Here is a 20,769-nt window from a genome sequence, read left to right as displayed (position 1 = left end):
ATATATTGATTAGATTGCTCTGACCCGTTTTTGCTGCAAGATCTTCAGTTTCACCTCTGACAGGGCAGTGGAAGACACTATGAAATCTTAACATCTCAATGAGACCATCAAGGTGTGTCCACAATGGGGGGAAAAAAAGGCAGAAAAGAACAAAAAAAAAGCAAAAAAAAAAGAGCATGATACACAAACCAACACTTAGACAAGGTTGCTGGTAGGAGTGTTTTAAACTGTTTGACTGCTGGGGAAGTATTTCCTCATACACAGGTGGAGAGGCAAGCCAAACATGCAAGAGACCACCAGGTAGTGTTTACAATGCTCCTTTCTGTCTTTACTGTCCAAAATGCTCTTCAGAGAGAGATTAAAGAACACTGAGCTATAAACTTGCTAGCTCAAGAGCATAGCTTATGTAGAACGTGAGCTTTCATCTGCATGGTTCTTTCCTGTGCTCAAGTTACAGCAACCTTACCCAGTCACTAGAAAGATTTGAGACATTTTAGTGGCATCCAACAATGACTTTTGTAAAAATAAGACATTAATGAAAGTTGGATTGGATGACTGGAGACAAATAAATGGGCAGCAAAACAAAACAAAAAAAAAAGATGGGCAGGAACCAAAATGCAAAAGGTAATTTTACTTAAAAGACCAACTTTTTTATTGTATGTTGGAGTAGAGTCTTTCCCCTGTGCCATCTGGTTGAAAGTTTATAAATTACAATTCTCAAGAAGTATTCAGAGTTCATTTCAAGACAAAAGGGATAAAACCACTGCAGTTCTGGCTTTCATCGTGAATAAAAGTTACCATGATGCTCCTATGATACTCATTCTGTACAGGAACGGCCACAGGCCTCCCATACTTCAAGTAACAGACCTTGGGGTGGAGAAAGGGCCACCCCTCACTGCTGCAGGATCCAGGTGCAGCGTAACAGTCCGGAGCGCGCTGGCAGGCTTGTCACGCAGGCGCGGGGCCTCAGCAACGAGGCTATAACACTGCTGGGATCTCTGAGGAGACAGTGTCCAAAGGCTGCCAGTGACAGTCCATCAAGGCATCGTAGAGCTCTTCACTCTGTTCCATAAACTGTTTATTCGCTTCGTGGACATCCAGCTGAGGTGTGGGATCTAAAGGAGGGATGAGAGACGGGCAGGTCACACGCCAAAGGGAAAACCCAAGCCCTGTAAACACCTTAAGCTTTAATAAAACAAATGTGGGGGGAGTCACAAAACATTCCCAACACCCAATTGTTACATCAGCCCTAGTAAACCTGCCTGCAGTGGGATAAGAAGTAACTACACCCCAGCACATCCCTCTTCCCAGTGGTGACTGCCCCCAGGGCAGAGTCACGGGGCAGAACGTGTGCCTGCGCCTCGCAGCCCAGGGCAGCCACTTACTCTGCCAGAGAGGATGGGCTGGCACTAAGGCACCAGGCTGTGCAGCCACTTACTCTGCCAGAGAGGATGGGCTGGCACTAAGGCACCAGGTTGTGCAGCCACTTACTCTGCCAGAGAGGATGGGCTGGCACTAAGGCACCAGGTTGTGCAGCCACTTACTCTGCCAGAGAGGATGGGCTGGCACTAAGGCACCAGGTTGTGCAGCCACTTACTCTGCCAGAGAGGATGGGCTGGCACTAAGGCACACGTTCCATTCTGCTCCCTCTGCTCAGAGTGGCTGGGGCTGGGACGCTGCTGCAACAAGAGTCACCAGAGCTCATCTGCCAGAGCCTCCAACACCTCAAAGCACTGCACAGTTAGTAACCAAGGAAGTGCCAGTGACACCCAGTGAATGACTTACCACTACTTCCCCTATTTTACTGTTTGTAAAGCATTTTGGAGCTGGAGAGCGACCCAGCAGGTGATATTCTGCTTCTACAAATGTACACTTTACATTTCACTAAAACATTGTATCCCCAAACCACTTGTAGGATGTACAGCTCACCCAACAACACCCACAGTCTGAAGCTCAGGTTATCAGAGTATCACAATCACGGGTCAGTGAGTGACTATCAGAGTGCAAAGCAACTACCTGACTGAATGGAAGAACTGCAAAATGCATCAGGAATGAAATATCATAAACACTTTTGGTTGTACATGCACTCTAAAGTCCAAGATTTCACAGAAAAAGAGAGTATCTATATTGTTTTTGTAGCATAGCAGAAAAAATACTAAAAAATGGGTAAAAGTTTGAGTAATACAGAACACAGGTTAGAGACTGAGTAATCTCAGTCCAGCTGTGACACAGTTCAGACTAGGAACAACCACTGTGACACACACATTTTCTCAGATCTCAGATTTACTCAAAGATAAAGGTGTATTATACATTGAGATTAAGGGCCAATTTGAGGAAGACTCTATTTGGTGCAGAACAAACAAATAACTTTAATATCAAATTTGAGAAATGTACCTTCCAATGCATCCTCACCCACTTCTTCATATGTCTGTAAGAGAAAAAAAAACACTTAGAACAGCAAGCATTTGTCTTTTATGAAATTAATCAGTCGATTGCTGCTGTTGTATACTGACTTTTATATCTGACTCATTACACAGAATTCTTCACACATAACCCCCCTGTTCCACTCCCAACAGACTTCACGGGGCAGATCCCACACTAAACTTCTAACAGAGACAGGATTTCTTCAAATCTCTGCTGAGCAGTGTGTGGCCACCCTGATCCATTTTATCCTCTAAAACAAGGCTTATGAAGGATGCTAGAAGGCAGTCTCAGCACTGTCTGTACAGCTGCCTGGATCAAGAGAACACTTCTCCCACAACAACTGTATTAAGAGACCCTTCGTAGCCTCCAGACATTTCACCCCTCCCATCCCAGCAATATCCCCCCCTCCACAAGTCACCAGTACACCCAGGGTGTGCTGACCAGTTTTGCTTCCTCACAAAGTAGCTATATTAAGAGCTCAGAGTTGAATATAGAACATGCCCATCATGATGCTGTGTTTCTGTTCTGAGAGACGCTGAGGAGCGAGTGCGTCGCGCTGTCCTGACCTGCATTGTGCTCTGCGTGTATCCGTACTGGGGATAGCTGTAGCTGTAGCTGCCGGTGTTCTGGTCGTAGCCCCACTGGGCATAGTAGCTGTGATATTGTTGGTAATATTGGTTATAATTATAGTTGTACATCTGATTGTATTCCATTGGTTTCACACGATTACTTAAAGAAATAAAGCATACGTAAGTTGCAAACAGTGCAGAAGGACTGTGAAAGCAAGCAGTGAATAACTCAAGATACAGTATGGCAGGCAGACAAGGCTTAGTCTAACATGCAGATTTCAGTCTTTAAAAGGTATTCACTATTTACTGCAACAGTATTTCTCATTTACACACGCTTGCAGGAAGAAAGAAGTGGTTTAAATTTAACGCCCTTTTCTGTATTCATATTCATCTTCATTAATAAAGACCACATTCATCCTTTATGAGTTAATTTGGTATCACTTCCTGGCTTTGGGAAGGGAGGAGTTCAGGACTGAGCCTCAGTTTAGTATAATCCTGAACCATGATCCAGATTCTTGGGCCCTTTTTCCCTTCTGATAAATAGGATGAAGTTAAGTATTCTGCAGCTTCCCGGGACAAGGTACTGAGTCTTGCTTTACATGGAGAGATAAAGACTTAGAGCCTTGCTAAAGAGTTAGGGTTTTCTTGAGAAAGAGTGGACAAAACCCTCTCCCTTCTGCCACTGTTGTACAGAAGCCCAACCAACAGACCGGTTGTCCCCACTCCCACTGAACTGGGTGGTCTCCAGTGCACACAGTTGGAAGAGCTCACAAAGAAAAAGGAACTACAAGTCATTAAAAAACTACACTTAAATAGTCTGCGAGAGGACTAAAATTCCCTCTCCTTGCCATGAAGTGGCAGCATTCCCAAGGAGCTGTGAGTCTCACCTGATTATCAAGATTTGAAATAATGAGATGACAAATATTGTTTGGAAATGAAAATGTGTCACACATAAAGCTATGTCTAATGATGAAATAAGTGAGAAGTAGGAAGAGGGAAACATCAATCTTCTCACCACGATACACCCCCTTTTTCTGCTTCTCTCTTCCTTATCCCCCCAAGACTTCTGAGGTCACTGAAAATCTAAATATTATTCAAATAGGGAGCAATTACTATTATTCGTATTACCCTAGTGCTACGAGCCCCAAGTCAGACCAGGATCTCATTGTATCAGGTTCTGAACAAACACAGAAAAAAAAGTTAATCCCTGCCCCAAAAGACTTATATTTAGTAGACATTATAATAGTATTAGCAAGGTAATTGAGCTTTGCTAGCCAGAAATCAACAAGCATATTTAGACTATTTCCACTTAATGCAAAGGAATACATGCTTCACAATAATCATGTTTCAATACAGAGAGTGTACATGTGTGTGTGTTTATTAATGTATACAAACTAAAACAGTGGAAAATGCTCAGTCTCAGTCTAGTATTATATATTTTTTCTGAATTCCTGTGCATTTTTGAGCCTCTAACTACATATATTCCTGAGTATTCCTTCACTTTGTGATGGCAATGCCCAGGAAATGAAGCCCAAGCACTAGAAGGCATGTAAAGCCAGGTGTGCCTTCCCATCGCGCTGCCCGTAGCGACCCGCCTGGCTGCTGGTATACTCACGCTTTCGGTATAGCCACACTCAAGCGCACGGGCTTGGAGCCCAAGCCCACAGCTCCCTGACACTCTGTCAGCGCCCGTTTCTGTTCCAGTTCATCTGTGAACTTCACAAACCCGTAACCTCTGCAGAGACAGAGAACAACTCCCATGAAACAGCAAGAAAACAGCCACACCAGCTATTTTTTTTTTTAAATTCATTATGTTTCAACAAAGTCAAAATTGTGTTTGAAAACAGAACAACTAAAACCACCTTCACAGGGCTGTCCTCAGCAGAGATTAAGTGGTGCTGCCTTCCAGTTTCTTTTGCAGAAGGCTTCAAACTGCACATCCAAGCTTTGGCAGTGCTTGCAAGGGCTTAACAAAAAATAATGTAGTTCTTGTGCCAGTGGCTTCTGGGGAACTGGAAATGAGCTGACATGTCACCAGACATGTCAAAATGCATGAGCAGACAGTAGGAAAGCCTCAAATGTGTACTGGGAGGATACAGATAATCTAAACAGTTGCAAGTCAGCACAGGATTGACAAGACAGAGGCACCATTTATATCAAAAATTGCCCCACTGTGAAGGAAAACATTCCTGCTCTGTGTGAGATATGCTTTCCAATCAAGTCCTTTTTTCACCAGGAATATATTCAAACAGGCTTCCACTCATTCCTAACAAGGGCACAGCTCCATCAGCATTCCCAACAGTGGGCCTGAAAACGAGCTCTTAAGGTCAAGTTGCTAAAATGTGCTGTGACAGCACAGCTTGGGCAGGGACAGCACACCCCCAGCAACCCCTCCACTCTGGGAATCCTTCACTGCAGTGCTAGCCAGGAAGCATTCACTCCCCTCCAACCCTACAGCTCCTCTGCGTGGGATTTTGATGCTGTAGTGAGTCAGAAGCAACACAACAGCATCCAAGAGGGCAGTGCCAGGATCCCAGGATGGGACGGGCTGCCTCACGCAGCAGAAAGATCAAAGACTTCAGTGTGGGAGGGAAAGAGGAATCCATCTAGTGAAGGAAGGAGTTTGGGAGGGAAAGGGCTTGTTTATCTGGGGAAAAGAACGAGCCGTAAGCAAGGGTGTAAATTTACAGCATATTATCTATTCTGTGGGAACTCTTAAACACCAAGCAACAGATTTTGAAAGCAGCATCACCCAGTACTTGTAGTAGGTCCACACTGGGAGCAGCTCATGCCCTGCAGAAAGCACAGCAAGCTATACACCCAAGTCCAAATATGTATTTGTTACAGACAGATGCATGTAAGTGTGTACTCCTCACGTAAAGAAGAGACCAAATCAAAGCTCAGGTTTATCTATGTGCAAACTGGATAATTAAGGAAGAGCAAAACTCTACAAGGGTACACATTCTGTTCAACCTGCCCTCTGCAAGTCAACTTTGATGTCAGTTTAACGTGTTTGCACACAAAAGTGTTCAAGTTTCTAAGCTGCTGCAAAGACTCCTGCAGCCTTTTGGATGGGACCAGGAGTGCCTAAGAGAAACTGGGAATACTGACAGTTCCAAAATAGAGTGGGATGAGGTGTGCACCTGCAGATACTTGGTGCAGCAAGGGAGACGATTCTTCCAACTTTTCCAGACAGGATGAGGACTTAACAGCCAAAGAGTGACTAGGCAGCTCTGCAGGAAGTTGAAGTTGTACATGAAGAACTTCACTGCTAGGGAGGTAGTGCAGAATTTGAACAGGCTGCCCAGACAGGTTGTGTTATCTCCATCCTGGGAGGTTTTCCAGGCTACACAATTCAGGGATGACCTGATCTAGTGTTGGCAGCAGTCCTGCTCAGAGTGGGAAGCTGAACCAGAGACCTCCAGAGGTTCCTTCAAATCAACATGTCCAAGACTGAGAAACCTGATGTGAGAAAGAGGGGAGATCTACAGCCGCATTCACAGTCTTGTCTCCACATCCTCAGAGGTATCCCATCAGAATATTGTGTTTCCTTGAAGTCTGCTCATCTTGGTTTCGAAAACAAGGATGCTGACCAACAGGCCCCTTTTCTAGGAGAATGCAGTTTTATTTTCTGACTTTTAGGAAATGTTTTAATAACGTTACAAAACCCAACTTTGTGATGAGATGTTCCCAGCAAAGATGAGCAAGACGGCTACTCAGCACTTGACAGTGAATCATAGCTTTGTTTGCCCTACCCTATTTGAAACAACAACCTGTGAAGCTCTGAATGGCCTAAAGACTCTAAAAGCCCAAATCCATCTGAAACACATTTTCCCAGCATTTTCTGAAGTGAAATAACCTACTGCCAACAAAGGACATAATACTGACAGAGGAGTGACAATGTCCTGTGGTGACTACTGTACTACAGACTGATTATCCAAGAACATTGTATTTCTAGATGACTAAAATCTAAGCTGATGCAACTATCCTGTTTCCTTTGTTGCATTATTATCTTTCCTATTGCTGCATGTGAAGTGAAAGAAAAGAGTACATAAAAGATTACTTACTTGGATACTCCTGCCTGGTCCAAAACAACTTTTCCACCTCTACATGAGGGATAAACTTTAACAAAGAATTCATATAACATGCCATCATCCACATCAGGAGTCAGGTCTCCCACAAAAAGTGAGTATTCTGGACTTAAGAAATCAAAAGAAAACTTCTTAAGTACAATCATGCAAAAATAAGAGGCGTGCTGAGTGACAGTTAATGTTTAGCTGAAAGACTTGACTTCACCAAAAAGTGGTATTAAAGGATAATTTAATGGATACTTTAAGGTGTTGCCAGTTAAGTTGCTTAGGTGACTAAAATTTTTACTGATACTGCTTTTTCAAGTAGCACAACCATTGTGGTTTTGACTAACCTAATCAATACTGCTTTTTACTTAAAAAGGAATTTAATTTTTTTAGTTCTCACAGGCTACCTTTGGATTTCTAATGTGGCAAGAACATCAATGTCACATTTATAGATGTGCTATTTCCCACATATTGATCTTAAATTATAATGCATGAATTCAGATACTTAGAGCTTAAAAAGTTTAAGTATTTTAGAAGTCACTTCTGACAAATCTGCTGTGCCACTCAAAAGGTAAAGCATAAAACTGACAGGTGGTCTAAATTATCCTCCTTCTGCTAAAGGTTCACAGGGCAAGTTGCTGGAACCAGAAGGGCAGCATTACTCATCTGGATTTCCAGAGCAAACAGAACTGTAAGAATTAGTTAAATGTAAATCTAAGTCTTGCTCCCATCTGCCACACCTTGAGTCCAACTTCAAAAGTTGTGGTGTTAAAAAATGAAATCATAATAATCTAAAATAAAAATCCAATTGCTGAGATCTGACTGACACCAGAGTAATGAACTGCAGGAGTGTGCTGCTTTCAGCCTTGCACACACCTGCCTGGACACCTCCTTGTGTTATTATTACTTCAACTGTGTAAGCGTTTTTGGGCAGGCATTATGAAAGGTGCTCACACCACCCAGCTCCAGGAGCCTAATTTGGCTCGTTTATCTCCTTAAGCATCTCCATCATCATGGAAAAAGACTCTGGCTCCTCCAGAGGGCAATTCAGAGCACCTCTCTTCCTCCTCCTCGCTGACTGCTGTGCTACTTGAGCCAGTTAAGCCAGGTGGTGTGAAACCACTGCCTTTATCTGTAGGTGCTAAACAGCATTACAATGGGATATGTCCTCAGCTCCTCAGAAAGTGCCAACATGCTACAGCAGCACCAATACCTACAGCGTGTGGCAAGGCAGTTAGATGTTATCTACCTTTGTAATAATGGCATTTAGTCATCTGGTGCTGCTGGGGACACTTTGGGACAAATTTTAGCTGTCTGCATCTCACAAGTGCTCTCCTAGCCAATATTCCCAGCTGCACATCTCATCTGGCAACGAAGGGACTCGTAGGTTTATGTATTTTGAATCCTCTTTTGCAAGGGAACTGATAAAAGACACCTCAAGCAGGCAAAACTCCTATTTGAATATTGAGCATTTACCTGTTGTCGGGCTGTTTTCCATACGTTGCATAATTCAACTTAAATCGCTTTGCCTGAAACAAGGCAAAAAGGAATCCATAATTCCAAATGTTCACACATGAATCCAAACAAATTAGGAAAAAAGAAATACAGTAAGTTTATTTGACACACCTTTCTTAATGCTGAGAGATGTTCAATGCTGTCTGGCCAGCCAGTTAAGGTATCAAGATCAACATTTTGATTTGCCTTCAGTACAGTTTTAATAATGAAAATGAACGTGGAACATGCCCCCAGAGGTTTGGCCTATCTTTATCTCAACAGCTTACAAAGCTAGTGAGAGAGAAGCAAGTCTTACATAGCATCACATTTTTGTATCATTAAGGAAGACAGGAGTTACTAACAACAATCATTACACATTATTTCTAATTTTAAGACCTTAAAATGAAACGACAGCACAGACTGTTGGACATTTCTGATGTACAAGAATGTCTGAGACACTGGAAATATGGCCAAATCCTTTGCTCTGGATGATGTGCTCATTTAGTAAGATCCAAAATGAAGGTTTTTCTGAAAGAGCTGCCTGTCACTGGACACTGGAGGCTTCCCTAAACTTTTCCCCTGATTTTTTTTTTTTAACAAGTTTCCCAGGAGCCTGGATTTGTGCCCACTGGCACATCTGGAACTTCCCACCCTCATCCTACCAGGATTCAGCACCATGTGCCCAACTCACATTCAAGTCTAGCCCAAGATCTAAGGAGCAGCTGGTCTTCTGCCCCAAAATCCCAAAGGTCTCAATCCCATGGGCATTCTTACATGATGCTTAGCACACAATGGCCCAAGCAGGCTCACCGTAGAGTGCAATGGTAATTGCTATTTTCTTCTGACACGTCTGAAAGAGGAAGAAGCAAAGGGTTGCATATGCCTTTACAAGAACACCGGTGTCAGAACTCACCTAGGGAGTGGAAGACCTATGTTGGGTTTCCTCATCAGCTTGAGGGGCTTCAAAACCATTTTTCTATCTCCTAACACGCTTCCAAAGCAGAGATGTCTCTGCACGACACAGTGGCACAGCAAGAACTCAAGGGGGATTTGGCCAAAGAAAGTGAGCCCACTGCCAGTCTGTAACTGACTGCTGAGCAGAGCAGAGAGCCTAGTGTGTTCCTGTACCTTGTGTGATGTGTTTATTTCCCTCAAAGACAGCATGTAATTCTTGGGAAATAGAGCAAAGACTCTAATCATGTTCCTTGCATGCTTGCATTCATCGGTGCAGCAGTACACTCTGTCTGTGCACAATTTCCAACGCTAAATTTGGATTCTACTCTGCAGCACTTCCATCTTTTGTCTCTTTGTTTGTTTGTTTCACTCTTCTTCACAATAATTTGGGTGTAAAATAGTTCAGAGACCTGAGAGTACTACCCCTCAAATGGGAACTGGGGATACTCATTCTACAAAACAGACAGCACAGCACCATGGCACTCTGTTATTCCTTTGACTGATTCAGAATTTAAGAAGAAATAAAAGAGCATGCCACATTCAGTCTTCTGCAAATGGGAAAAAGTGTCTAAACACAAAGGATGAGCTGGACAGTTGCCTGATGAGTGCACTGACCTAGGCTGCTTACGCTGGATCTCAGGCATCTGTGATCCTCTCTGTGTGTTCTGTAAAGCAGCATCACATTTTGCATTCAACTGTGGATAAAGATGAGTATTCCCCAAGCCAAACTTGGATTATTCTACCAGTGCTTGCAGGAGCTGCTCTCTTTCTCTCTCCAGTGAGTAGAAGGCACTGAGGAAGACGAGCTTCCCTTAGCCATGGGCTGTAACTTGCAGTGCTGAGCAGACACAGACACCTCCAGGTCTCTGATCTTTTAACAGAGGACACCATCCTCTCAGGAAATCATTCAAGGAACAACACCTGAACCTCCCAACTCCCTACACTGAGTATGAGGGAGCAATTTACCTTACTGTACCCCACTGTAACAGGTGATTCTAGAGCTGCTTTATGAACCACTCTCCTAGGTACTGCAGCCAACTTCAGTGGGTACAACAGGCAGCTGTGTCAGCTGTCCCATTTTAATCTACCAGGCATTCGAGTCAACATCCTAAAATTAGCCTCTCTGACTATTCCTCCTCTTCCTAACTTCCTGACTCTCATGTATCCCAGACATTTGCTCTGTATCACAATTATACAACGGGCTAGCTCTTTCCTGACTGTAAATAGGTTCAAATAACTTGTTTCCCTAAGGGACAGGAATAATGCAAGGTGTACAAGTGCTGCTTCTCCTGCAAACTGAAGTGACTCAGAACCCTGTGTGAACCTGCAAATTCATCTTATACATATGTAACACCACACACATTGTAACTAGTGGGACTACAAAGGACAGGAGGACAGGGGTAGGTATACTCTGAACTATTTTCCCTTTTTCTTCTCTGGATTCTCATTAGCCCAGCTTTGGTAGCAGCAGCAAGGCTCAGACACAAACACACCACAGCATTTCTATCCCTAGATTTTATCCAGACTTTCACAAGGAAATTGGTATTTTTTTCCCCAACAGTTTTTCTGGGCAAGACCATAGCTGTATGTTCATTAATTTAACTCTAAAGAAAAGAAGAATCCCAGTTTGCTAAGTACTGAATTTGTCTATAATTGTTCAAAACCCAGATTCCACACTATCTGTTCCTTCCCAGTTCTGCTTCTCAACTGGCTGGTTTCAGTTACTCACCGGTGTAGCACCAGGAAGCGGTTTTCCATTGATTTTGTGTAAACATTTCTCTGCAGTAGCTAGATCTGCAAATTCTACAAAGCAATAGCCTGCTGGAATTCTGAACACAGACACGGGAGAGGAGAGAGAAAGATTTCAGATTTCAAACACAGTTGAGGAGGAGCAGTACATTTAACAAAACTGGTAGGGAATTCCCTATAGTTGCAACACTTACAACAATTCCTTTTTCAAAGTATAAATGTTAGCTACCAAAGAGAAGCTAGCCAAGGAATCTTGACTCTCAAGTACAATGACAGCCCTTACTTACCAGTAAGTCAGGTCAACACAAGCACATTAAAAAGTTTTGTGTGCCATTAAGTTTGCTTCCTACTCTCATCACCTATAAAGACTTTCCCAGCCAAGTTTAAACAACTTAAAACTGAAATGAAACTACTTTATTCTGTGTGTAATCACTCATTTTATTCCACCTGAAGGCAAAAGGTTCTCATATTGCTCTAGGTCAGAACTCCCACCTCTGCCAGCATCATGGAGCTGCACTAGTGCAACACAAAGTAGTCACTGAGCCTTCAGCACAGGGGTAGTTCCTGGAGGGACTGTATGGCATACATATGCTGCTCTGAACGAGTGCTGAAACCCTGCAGGGTGAAGGCCAAACCTCAGCTTGTGATCAGGAGGCTGAAGAGCCAGCAACTGTCCCCTCCGTTGCTACCATCAATACAGATGTGTCGTTGGCAGCAACAGTGAAAATACCAAAAGGAAAATCACTCTGATATGGACAGGACCACAGTGATGCCATGCAGAGGGCAAACAGGTTCAATCCAAGTGCCCCAACAGAACAAACTGAGAACAAGCAGAAACAGTTACCCTGTCAACCTGTTTCGAATGATTTTTACACTCAGTACGAGCTCTCCCATGGTGGCAAAGGCTCTTGAAACAAAGTTTTCATCCATATATGGCTCCAGCTACAAAAGCAAAGGAAAAAAAAAGTTAGATCAGGGCATCCACAAAAAGGAGAATATATGTGTCAATGTCACCCTAAGCAGTTAAAACATTATTGAGAAGTATTTTACCCTTACACTTCAAAAAGAAGACTCATTTAAGAGGGTCGATGCCACTCAAAACCAGCAGGCATGCATGAACCAGGCTCAACAGTCTGCAAAGTGGAACCCAAGAGACAGCATGAATTTCAGAGAACAGGGAGCTTTCACAGAAGGACAAAAGCCACTCAGAAACATACAGCAACAAACTGAGGGTTTACTATAGGGAGCAGGGGGTGAGGAGAGGGCAGGCTCCTCCTCTCTATGCAAAGGGAATCCGAGCCACACCACACACCTGGGACAGCCCCTGCTACAGGTACAACCGTGGGACAGCCCCTGGGTGCTGTGTGACATGTGTCAGGTAACACAGCCCCCAGCCAGCTGGGACAGGGGGTGATGGGCTGTGTCTGCCTTGCCTGGAGATACACACACAGGGACACCTGGTGTCGCGCCCCACAGCAGGTGTGCGCTCTGCGTGTGGGTGTACTGGCTGTGTCAGTGTCACAGGGGAGAGGGTGTCACTGTCTGTGTCAGTGTGTGTGCAAAGCACAGGGCAGGGGCTCTGTGGGAGTGAATGTGGTGGAGAGTTGGTGTCTGTATGGTGTAAGTGACCATGGAACAGCACTGCAGTCTGGACCAGACACGTTACAAAGTCCTGGAGGCAAAGGATGCTGCTCTGTGTGACAGAGAGCAGAGCAGGGAACTCACTGGAGTTAAGGCTGTGGGGAGCCCTGCAGCTGACAGCAAACATGGGGCTGGGGGAAACACACCCAGCTCCACATATACACCTACATATCCCCCTGTAAGTAAGACAGATGCCCTTGTGGTACCTGACAGCCCTCCAGCATGTCCTGTGTCTGTCAGGTACCAGGTGGCTCCGTCGCTTGTGCGCGCTGACAGAACGTGAGGGGCTGTGCTGTAGCTGACAGTGGGTGACCACACTGCACTTGCACGTGCAAGAGGAGGCAGGTGCCACACGGTGGTGTGAGTGTGAAGCAGAAACGATGCTGTTAGATGTGCCAAAAGGAAGAAGCAACACTATGTACAGACACCTGTGGGGTGTGTGGGTACAGGAGAGCCAGGCTAACAAAGGCAACAGGTGACTGTTGCTTGGATATGTACCTGTGTGTTGCAGGCAGCCACCTGCTTCTCAGAGGTGATGGGGAAAATAAGATGGGTTGATGGCAGAGAGGGGGTAGATAACTGAGTGGGTAAAGAGAAAAGGGGCTCTACAAGTGTGAGCGTGTGAGCAGCAGACAGTGGGAGGCTCACTGACACCTCAGGGTGTGTGTGCAAGGCAAAGGCAAGCTTGGTGTAAGGGGAGAAGCAGCTGTGGGGATGCTCAGTGAGGTGCTGGGATGTGTGTGCACACACCTGGGAGAGGCTGAGGAAGACTACAGCGTGCATGTGTGTGTGCAGGCAGCCTTATGCAACAGTGTGAGGCTGGTACAGACAGAGTGTGAGACTGTGCTACGCTGTGTCAGGGTGTAGGCATATGCCTGTGTGAGCAAATGTGTGGTGTGAGCAAGGTGTGAGCAAGCACGTCAGGCAGCAAGGCTGCTGTGACACAGCAGTGGGGCTGTGACTGCACACGAGGGGCAGGCAGTGCAGCCAGGACAGTGTGATTGATGTGTGTGTGGCAGAGGGCAGGGAGGGGCAGAGGGGCAGGAATTCCAGGGTCCACACAGTGCAGGTGAAGGGGACACTGTGGGGTGTGGAATTTTGGGTGAGTGTGCCCACAGCATGAGGATGAGGATGAGCAGGAGGTGAGACATCCCAGGATGAAGAGGCACCTGTGGATATGGAGTGTGCTGCCAGGAGCACGAGCAGGCAGGAGCCAGGGAAAGGCTGGGGTGTGCACACAGGGGAGTGCAAACACTTAGCAACGTGTGTGTGTGTGTGTGTGTGTGTGTGTGTGTGTGCACAGGGCAGGTAGGAGGTGCATGCATACAAGTGTAAGTAAGCACAAGTGCCTACAAGTGGGAGCAAAGGCGTGTGAGCCTGACAGCACAAAGGGAGGTGTGAGCAGGTGAGTGTGTACGTGCCTCAGAGTGTATGGCCACTGATGTGTAAGTGCCTACAAGCACATGAGCAGACCAGCTAGCAGGTACACCCCAGAAGCTTGTGGGGATGCAGGTGAGTGAGTGAGTGTGTGTGTGTGTTGAGAGTGTGAGCATGTCAGTGCTCACAAGCCCACCCACCAGCACGGGGCACCGGGGAAGTGCCACGAGTGTGACTGTGACACTGGCTGCTGGCAGGGGGGTGTGTGTGTGCCCAGGTGTCTGTGCAGCTGCCACAATGTGCCTGCTGGGCTGGGGTTAGTCCCTGTGTGTGCGGGTGTTGTGTGCGTGTCAGCCTGCGCGAGCCGGCCGGCGTGCACGGGATGTCAGTCAGCGGGGGAGTTCGTGTGGGGGGGAGAGTGTGAGGGTCTGTGAGGCTGTGTCTGTGTGTGAGGGTGTCGGTGTGAGGGTGTCAGTTGGTGTGAGAGTGTCTGCCTGTCGGTGTGAGGCTGTCAGTTGGTGTGAGGGTGTCAGTCCATGGGTGTGAGGGTGTCAGTTGGTGTGAGGGTGTCAGTCAGTCAGCATGAGGGTGTCAGCCAGTGGCTGTGAGGGTGTCAGTTGGTGTGAGGGTGTCAGTCGGTGTGAGGGTGTCAGTCAGTCAGTGTGAGGGTATCAGCCAGTGGGTGTGAGGGTGTCAGTCAGTGGGTGTGAGGGTGTCAGCCAGTGGGTGTGAGGGTGTCCGTCAGTCAGTGTGAGGGTATCAGCCAGTCAGTCTGAGGGTGTCAGTTGGTGTGAGGGTGTCAGCCAGTGGGTGTGAGGGTGTCAGTCAGTGTGTGTGAGCGTGTCAGCCAGTTGGTCTGAGGGTGTCAGTCGGTGTGAGGGTGTCAGTCCATGGGTGTGAGGGTGTCAGTTGGTGTGAAGGTGTCAGTCAGTCAGCGTGAGGGTGTCAGCCGGTGGCTGTGAGGGTGTCAGTTGGTGTGAGGGTAAAAGTCGGTGGGCGTGAGGGTGTCAGTCAGCATGAGGGTGTCAGTCAGTCAGTGTGAGGGTATCAGCCAGTGGGTGTGAGGGTGTCAGTCAGTGTGTGTGAGTGTGTCAGCCAGTTAGTCTGAGGGTGTCAGTTGGTGTGAGGGTGTCAGTCAGTCGGTATGAGGGTGTCAGTCAGTTGGTGTGAAGGTGTCAGTCGGTGTGCGGGTGTCAGTCAGTGTGTGTGAGCATGTCAGCCAGTCGGTCTGAGGGTGTCAGTTGGTGTGAGGGTGTCAGTCAGTTGGTGTGAAGGTGTCAGTCGGTCTGAGGGTGTCAGCCGGTCAGTGTGAGGGTGTCAGTCAGTCAGTGTGCGGGTGTCACTCGCCGTGCCCCAGCCCGCAGCCTCCCGGCCGGTGTGCGGCTGTCAGCGCGCCCCAACCCCCCCTCTCCCGGGGGCCGCCCCCGGCCGCTGCCCCCCCGCCTCCCGCCGGCCCGGCCGCCCCGCTGCCGCCTCACAAAGCCCCGCGCGGGTCCCGGCCGGACACTCACGTCCCCCATCCACAGGCTGGCGGCCATACTGCTCCCGCAGGCCCCGGGGCGGGCTCAGCGGGGCCGCGGCTTGCGCCTCCCGGCTCGGCTCGGCCCCGCCGCCGGCGCCGCCTCACGCCGAGCCCGCGGCCCGCTCCGCCGCCGCGCGGCCCCGCCACCTCCTCCGCGGCGCCCGGCGGGCGGAGAGAGAGCGGCGCCCCCGCCACCAGGGGCGCCCCGGCCCGCGGCAGCGCCCCCTGCCGGCAGGAGGAGCGCCAGCGGCGCGGGCGGGGGTGGGGGGGCGGTGGGGAGGGGGAGGCGCAAGGTGGGGGCGGGTGTGAGGAGGGGGAAGAGGTTTGGTGGGGGGTGGAGGGGCGGGGGAGGTGGGGTTGGGCCTGGCGGCGCCGTGAGGAGGCCTGAGGTGAAGGGGAGGGGAGGCGATGAGGGGTCCAGGGCTGGAGACTGGCGGGAGGAGGAGGAGGAGTGGGCTGAAGGGCGATGGGGAGGGGGTGGGTTGGTGGATGAGGCGGGGGGGGGGGGCAGGCAAAGGCTGTGGGAAGCCATGAAGGGCTGGAGACGGGGTACAGGACAGGAGGGTCCCTGTGGGAAGGCAGGGAGGAGGAACCGAGGACCGGGAGGAGATGGTGGCTCCAGGCTGCCCACCTGAGGCTGTGCTGGGGTCTCTGCCCCTGGAGTCACCCCATGCCTGAGGGTCTCAGCTCTTCCTGAGAAGGGACATGGGCGCCCAGCCCCTTCAGCACAAGAGAGCAGCAAGAGAACGGCGCCTGTTGCCTAGTCCAGAGCTTGATGTGTGAGACGACAGGGACAACAAACCCCACATTTCCTGACTAAAAGATCCTTGTGTTTTCTGAGACAGGACTTGAATTCATTGTGTCACTCCAAGCTGACACCCCAGGGCCCCCATACACCTTAAAAAACCCATCAGTCTTTGAAACTAAAGAATTAATTACTTCATACAGTACTACACAGGCCCAGGCAGCCAGCACTCTGCATAAATATTCATTGTAGTAAAGGGATAGTATTAAGATTGCTTTAAAAGCCCTTTGGTCATCTCTTCAGGGTTTCCTCACAGTTGGAAGGGCTGAAGTAAGCAGCGTGGAAGTGGTTGAGTTGTCCTGTTGTCAGCGTGCAGTGCTGGTGTGGCACGTGGTTCCAGGCTTGGACACCCGTTGACAAAGTCATCAGAAGCTGAAAGGCTCCGTGTGGTTCACTGGGGTGAAGATGTTTGTGAGGTGCTGAATTCCCTCCTCAGGCTGTGCTCCTAAAACCTGCCAACCCAGTGTGTCCCCCCCCACACACACACACTCTGAGGTCAGCCCCCTGCCTCCTGCTTGGCAAGGCAGGAGGTTCAGTCTTTGGGGTTATCAGCCCAGCACATGGGGCTGCAGTGGGGATGCTGGAACCCTCCCTCTTCTCCTGTTTCCTCCCCCAGGACTCTGACAGCCAAGGGTAGGAGTTCCTGGAGGAATCAGGGCAGGGAGGAGTGGACCCGGAGCGCCGAGGGCTGCACACTTGTGAGCTGGTTGGTATTTCAGCTTTGTAAACAAACCCTGTCACCCTCTCATGGAAAGCCCAGGCGTGGCTCAGAGCTGCTAAAGCCCCGGCTGTGGCTGTGCAGTCGCTGCAGGATGCCATAAATCTGGCTGATGGTGCCAGGGACACTTCAAACCCTGGGTGCTGTTTCTTCCCTCTGTGGCTGCTGGGTCTTGGTGAGGGAGGTGTTGCTGCTTTGCTGTTTGCAGCCCCTGAGAGGGCAGCACGGTCGTTCTCTGGAGGTTTTCAGGGGATGAACTTTGACATCAGGGTAAGAGAAGCGCCGGGCAGTGGGACCAGCCCTGTGAATCAACGTGTGGATAGTGTTGGCTCAACTCTTGCTCCGGAGCATCCTTGTTCTGGTGGCTGATGTATGAAACTCAGCAGGGGCTGAACGAAAGGCTGTGTGCTCTGCTTCTCCCTGCAGATGAAAAGTATCATGAGCATTGGCTCTGCCTACATGCCTGGGGGATACGCTGAAGATCTTCCACCCTCACACAGGATCTGTCTCTCTCTTGCCATCCTGCAGCACGGCCACTACCAATTGCTCGCGGGTGTCAAGCCTCCAGCAACCGTGGGTGTGCAAGAAGCACAGGATTAAAAAGGCATTTACAGTCTGATTTTTGAGTCCCAAGGGCAACCTCAGGTCGTTTTCCCAAGCTCTTCCCTACCACAGTGCAAAATCTGGCATAAAATCCAGCCAGCCAGCAGGATGCACAGTTGATAACTGTTGAATAAAGACACTTTGGCTGTCACGTTGCTCTACCTCCACTAGCAACCTGGCCTTTGGCAAATTCACCCCCTTTGAAGCCCCTGCTGAGGCTGCCTTTCAGGTGTTGGCTTTCCAAATGGGTTTTTCTACATGGCAACTCATTCTCTGCTTTGCAGAGCCTGCCAAGCTGTGGCTGGTTCTCTCTTGGTACCTTACAGCTTCTCAAAGCCAGTGGTGTGTTCTTTGTCGTTTGATGAAGTGAGAGCAGTGTCTCTAATAACTCCTTTCCCTTTTTCCTTCCAGCTGAGTAATACAGAACTTACTTTTCCTGGGATAATCCACAGAGATGGATGTTGGGCAATGAAGATGCTAAAGGAAGCCAGGATCATGGGATGCTGTTGGACCAGGAGAAGGTAAGAAATCTATATTCAGTGTTGTACCTGAAGTCACTGCTGTTTATGCACCTAACCTTGTGACAGAGGAAAAACACTGCCAGGAGAACATTATTACCTGAAAAAATGTTTATTCCCCCTTAAAATTTTGTGAACTGGCAAAGAGGGAGCAGCTCATAATAGGAAGGTTTGGGGATTCCTCTTGTCCCATGAGTGGATGTCAGCAGCTGAAACGTGGGTGTATCTTGTCACCTCTGCAGGGGTAGCAGTGGTATCTTGGTCTTAGGAACTTGATCCTGAAAACTACTGAGTAAATTCTGATGGGCATTTACTGGAATCTAGTGGAGGGGTGACCCTTGAGCTGCCCACCCACAGGACTGGGCAGTGCTGACAGCCTGTTCTTGGCTGGGAGCTAAACCTGCTGAAGGTCCCAATCCTGCCAGCTTCAGAGTGCTCTCAGCTCTCAGTGACTTTGGTTGGAATTAGGGGTCATTCAGCACCTCCCAGGAGGAGGCTCTGAGTGGTCTCAGCTTTTAAAATTAATGTTTTTGAGCCTGAGAACCTGGCCTGGGAGATTTGAATATTAATTTGCTTTTTTTTTAGCTTTTAAGTTTGAAAGAGACTCCAGTAGTTTTTCTGCTTTTGGGACTGAATGTTACTGAGTTGGAGCCTTCTGCACTGTCGGTTTCCTGGGCACCAGGTCCATCCTCCCTCTTAGACAACTGTAGCCAATGGACCAGGATCAGGGATGAACTTGGGCAGAGAGAATTAAAATAAAACCAAGATTTAACAAAGTAAAGATACACAAAGCAAAAAAATAAACAATTAATCTTGGAATGGCTTCTGAGATTCTGACAGTAATTTCAGCAATCCTGGAGAAAAGATGGAGTGAAATCTGTTTCCCATAGTTGCAGGAGATGGTCAGTCTTAAACTTTGATCCAAACCAGGTTTTAGTGTGAGGAAGGTAACCCAGCTTCAAGTGATACAGAGATCTGAGACTCATTTTGTTTGATTGTAGACTTGACATTCTTATTTATCACTGAAACTTGCTGTTCCTGTCTTGGTCTCACAGCAACTAAACCCAATCCCTGACTGAACTCCAGCTACCAGTGGTATTTTTGAAGGAAGTAGTAGTGAAAGCTCATTATTGGCACACATGTGCCTGCTGGTTTTCTAATCCAGGTCTAGTCTGGTTTATATCCAGACAGTGAAGAGGTGGATTCCTGCTGTTCTCTCTTGCCTTGTACTTAAGAAAAAGTGAAGACACTTGTGAGAGTCCCACCTTCACACCTCTCTGGTACTGTGGATAAGATTCCCCAGTAAAGGCAGGATTGAACAGGGCAAGAAGACTCTATTTCTGCTCCTTTGAAGGACTATCTTCCAAGCTGGAGTAGCTTCTGAGCAACAACATGGAGAGTTTAGCATGGGGAATGGAACCAAATCCAGCTGGAGGCCGGTCACGAGTGGCGGCCCCAGGGCTCAGTCCTGGGTCCAGGACTGTTCAGCATCTTTATCACTGAGCAGGATGAAGGGATTGAAGCTCCCTCAGTCAGTTTGCAGATGACACTGAACTGGGAGGAGGTGTTGATCTGCCTGAGGGTGGGGAGGCTCTTCAGAGGGGTCTGGACAGGCTGGACCCATGGGCTGAGACCCATGGGATGAGGTTTAACAAGGCCAAGGGCAGAGTGCTGCCCATGGGACACAACAACCCCCTGAGCTACAGGCTGGGGGAGACTGGCTGGAGAGCTGTCAGAGACTGGGGGAACTGGGGAGCACTGGGAGGACTCTGCAGCATGTGGGGGGGGCACTGGGAGGAATGGAGCACTGGGGGGACACTGGGGTTTGAGGACTGGGGGGGCATTGGTCGGGGTCCCTGGGAGGACACGGGGTACTGGGCAGAAGGCACTGGGAGCGCTGGGGGCACTGGGAGCGCTGGGGGCACTGGGAGCACTGGGAGCACTGGGAGCACTGGGAGCACTGGGAGCGCTGGGAGCGCTGGGGGCACTGGGAGCACTGGGGGCACTGGGAGCACTGGGAGCACTGGGAGCGCTGGGAGCACTGGGAGCACTGGGAGCGCTGGGAGCACTGGGAGCACTGGGAGCACTGGGAGCACTGGGAGCACTGGGCGCCTGTCACAGCGGCCGGCAGGGAGCGCTGGGGCGCGGCGCGCTGTGTGCCCTCCGCCCCGCTAGGGGGCGCTGTAGAGGGAGGGTGTGTGTGTGTCGGGGGGTGCGCGTGCCCTCTCGTGGCGCTCCTACTCCTCGTCTCTCTGGCTCCTCCACGGCCGCCCGGTCGTAAAGCGCTCCGCGGTTGTCGCGCTCACCGCCGCGCTTGAC

At 48.8% G+C, this 20,769-nt stretch overlaps 1 protein-coding gene across 2 annotated transcripts; it reads right to left on the bottom strand.

Moving 5' to 3' along the window:
• Positions 1 to 616: 616 nt before the first annotated feature.
• On the bottom strand, positions 617 to 15,948 carry TRNAU1AP (tRNA selenocysteine 1 associated protein 1). 2 transcript variants are annotated; one of them, XM_084274305.1, is made up of 9 exons: positions 15,796 to 15,948; positions 12,111 to 12,208; positions 11,247 to 11,346; positions 8,546 to 8,598; positions 7,061 to 7,192; positions 4,609 to 4,728; positions 2,991 to 3,153; positions 2,395 to 2,428; positions 617 to 1,115 (listed from the first exon to the last, which is right to left on the bottom strand). In XM_084274305.1, exons 1-9 carry the CDS (start codon positions 15,820 to 15,822, stop codon positions 979 to 981), a joined length of 864 nt encoding a protein of 287 aa, XP_084130431.1. In that variant the 5' UTR covers positions 15,823 to 15,948; the 3' UTR covers positions 617 to 978. The 2 variants fall into 2 exon arrangements, with proteins under 2 accessions (XP_084130431.1, XP_084130432.1); XM_084274306.1 differs by having other exon boundaries at positions 2,991 to 3,078.
• Positions 15,949 to 20,769: the final 4,821 nt, after the last annotated feature.

This window comes from Gallinula chloropus, assembly GCF_964237585.1.
Source record: "Gallinula chloropus genome assembly, chromosome: 22".
NCBI lineage: Eukaryota > Metazoa > Chordata > Aves > Gruiformes > Rallidae > Gallinula > Gallinula chloropus.
This window is presented reverse-complemented; position numbering and strand designations above follow the sequence as displayed.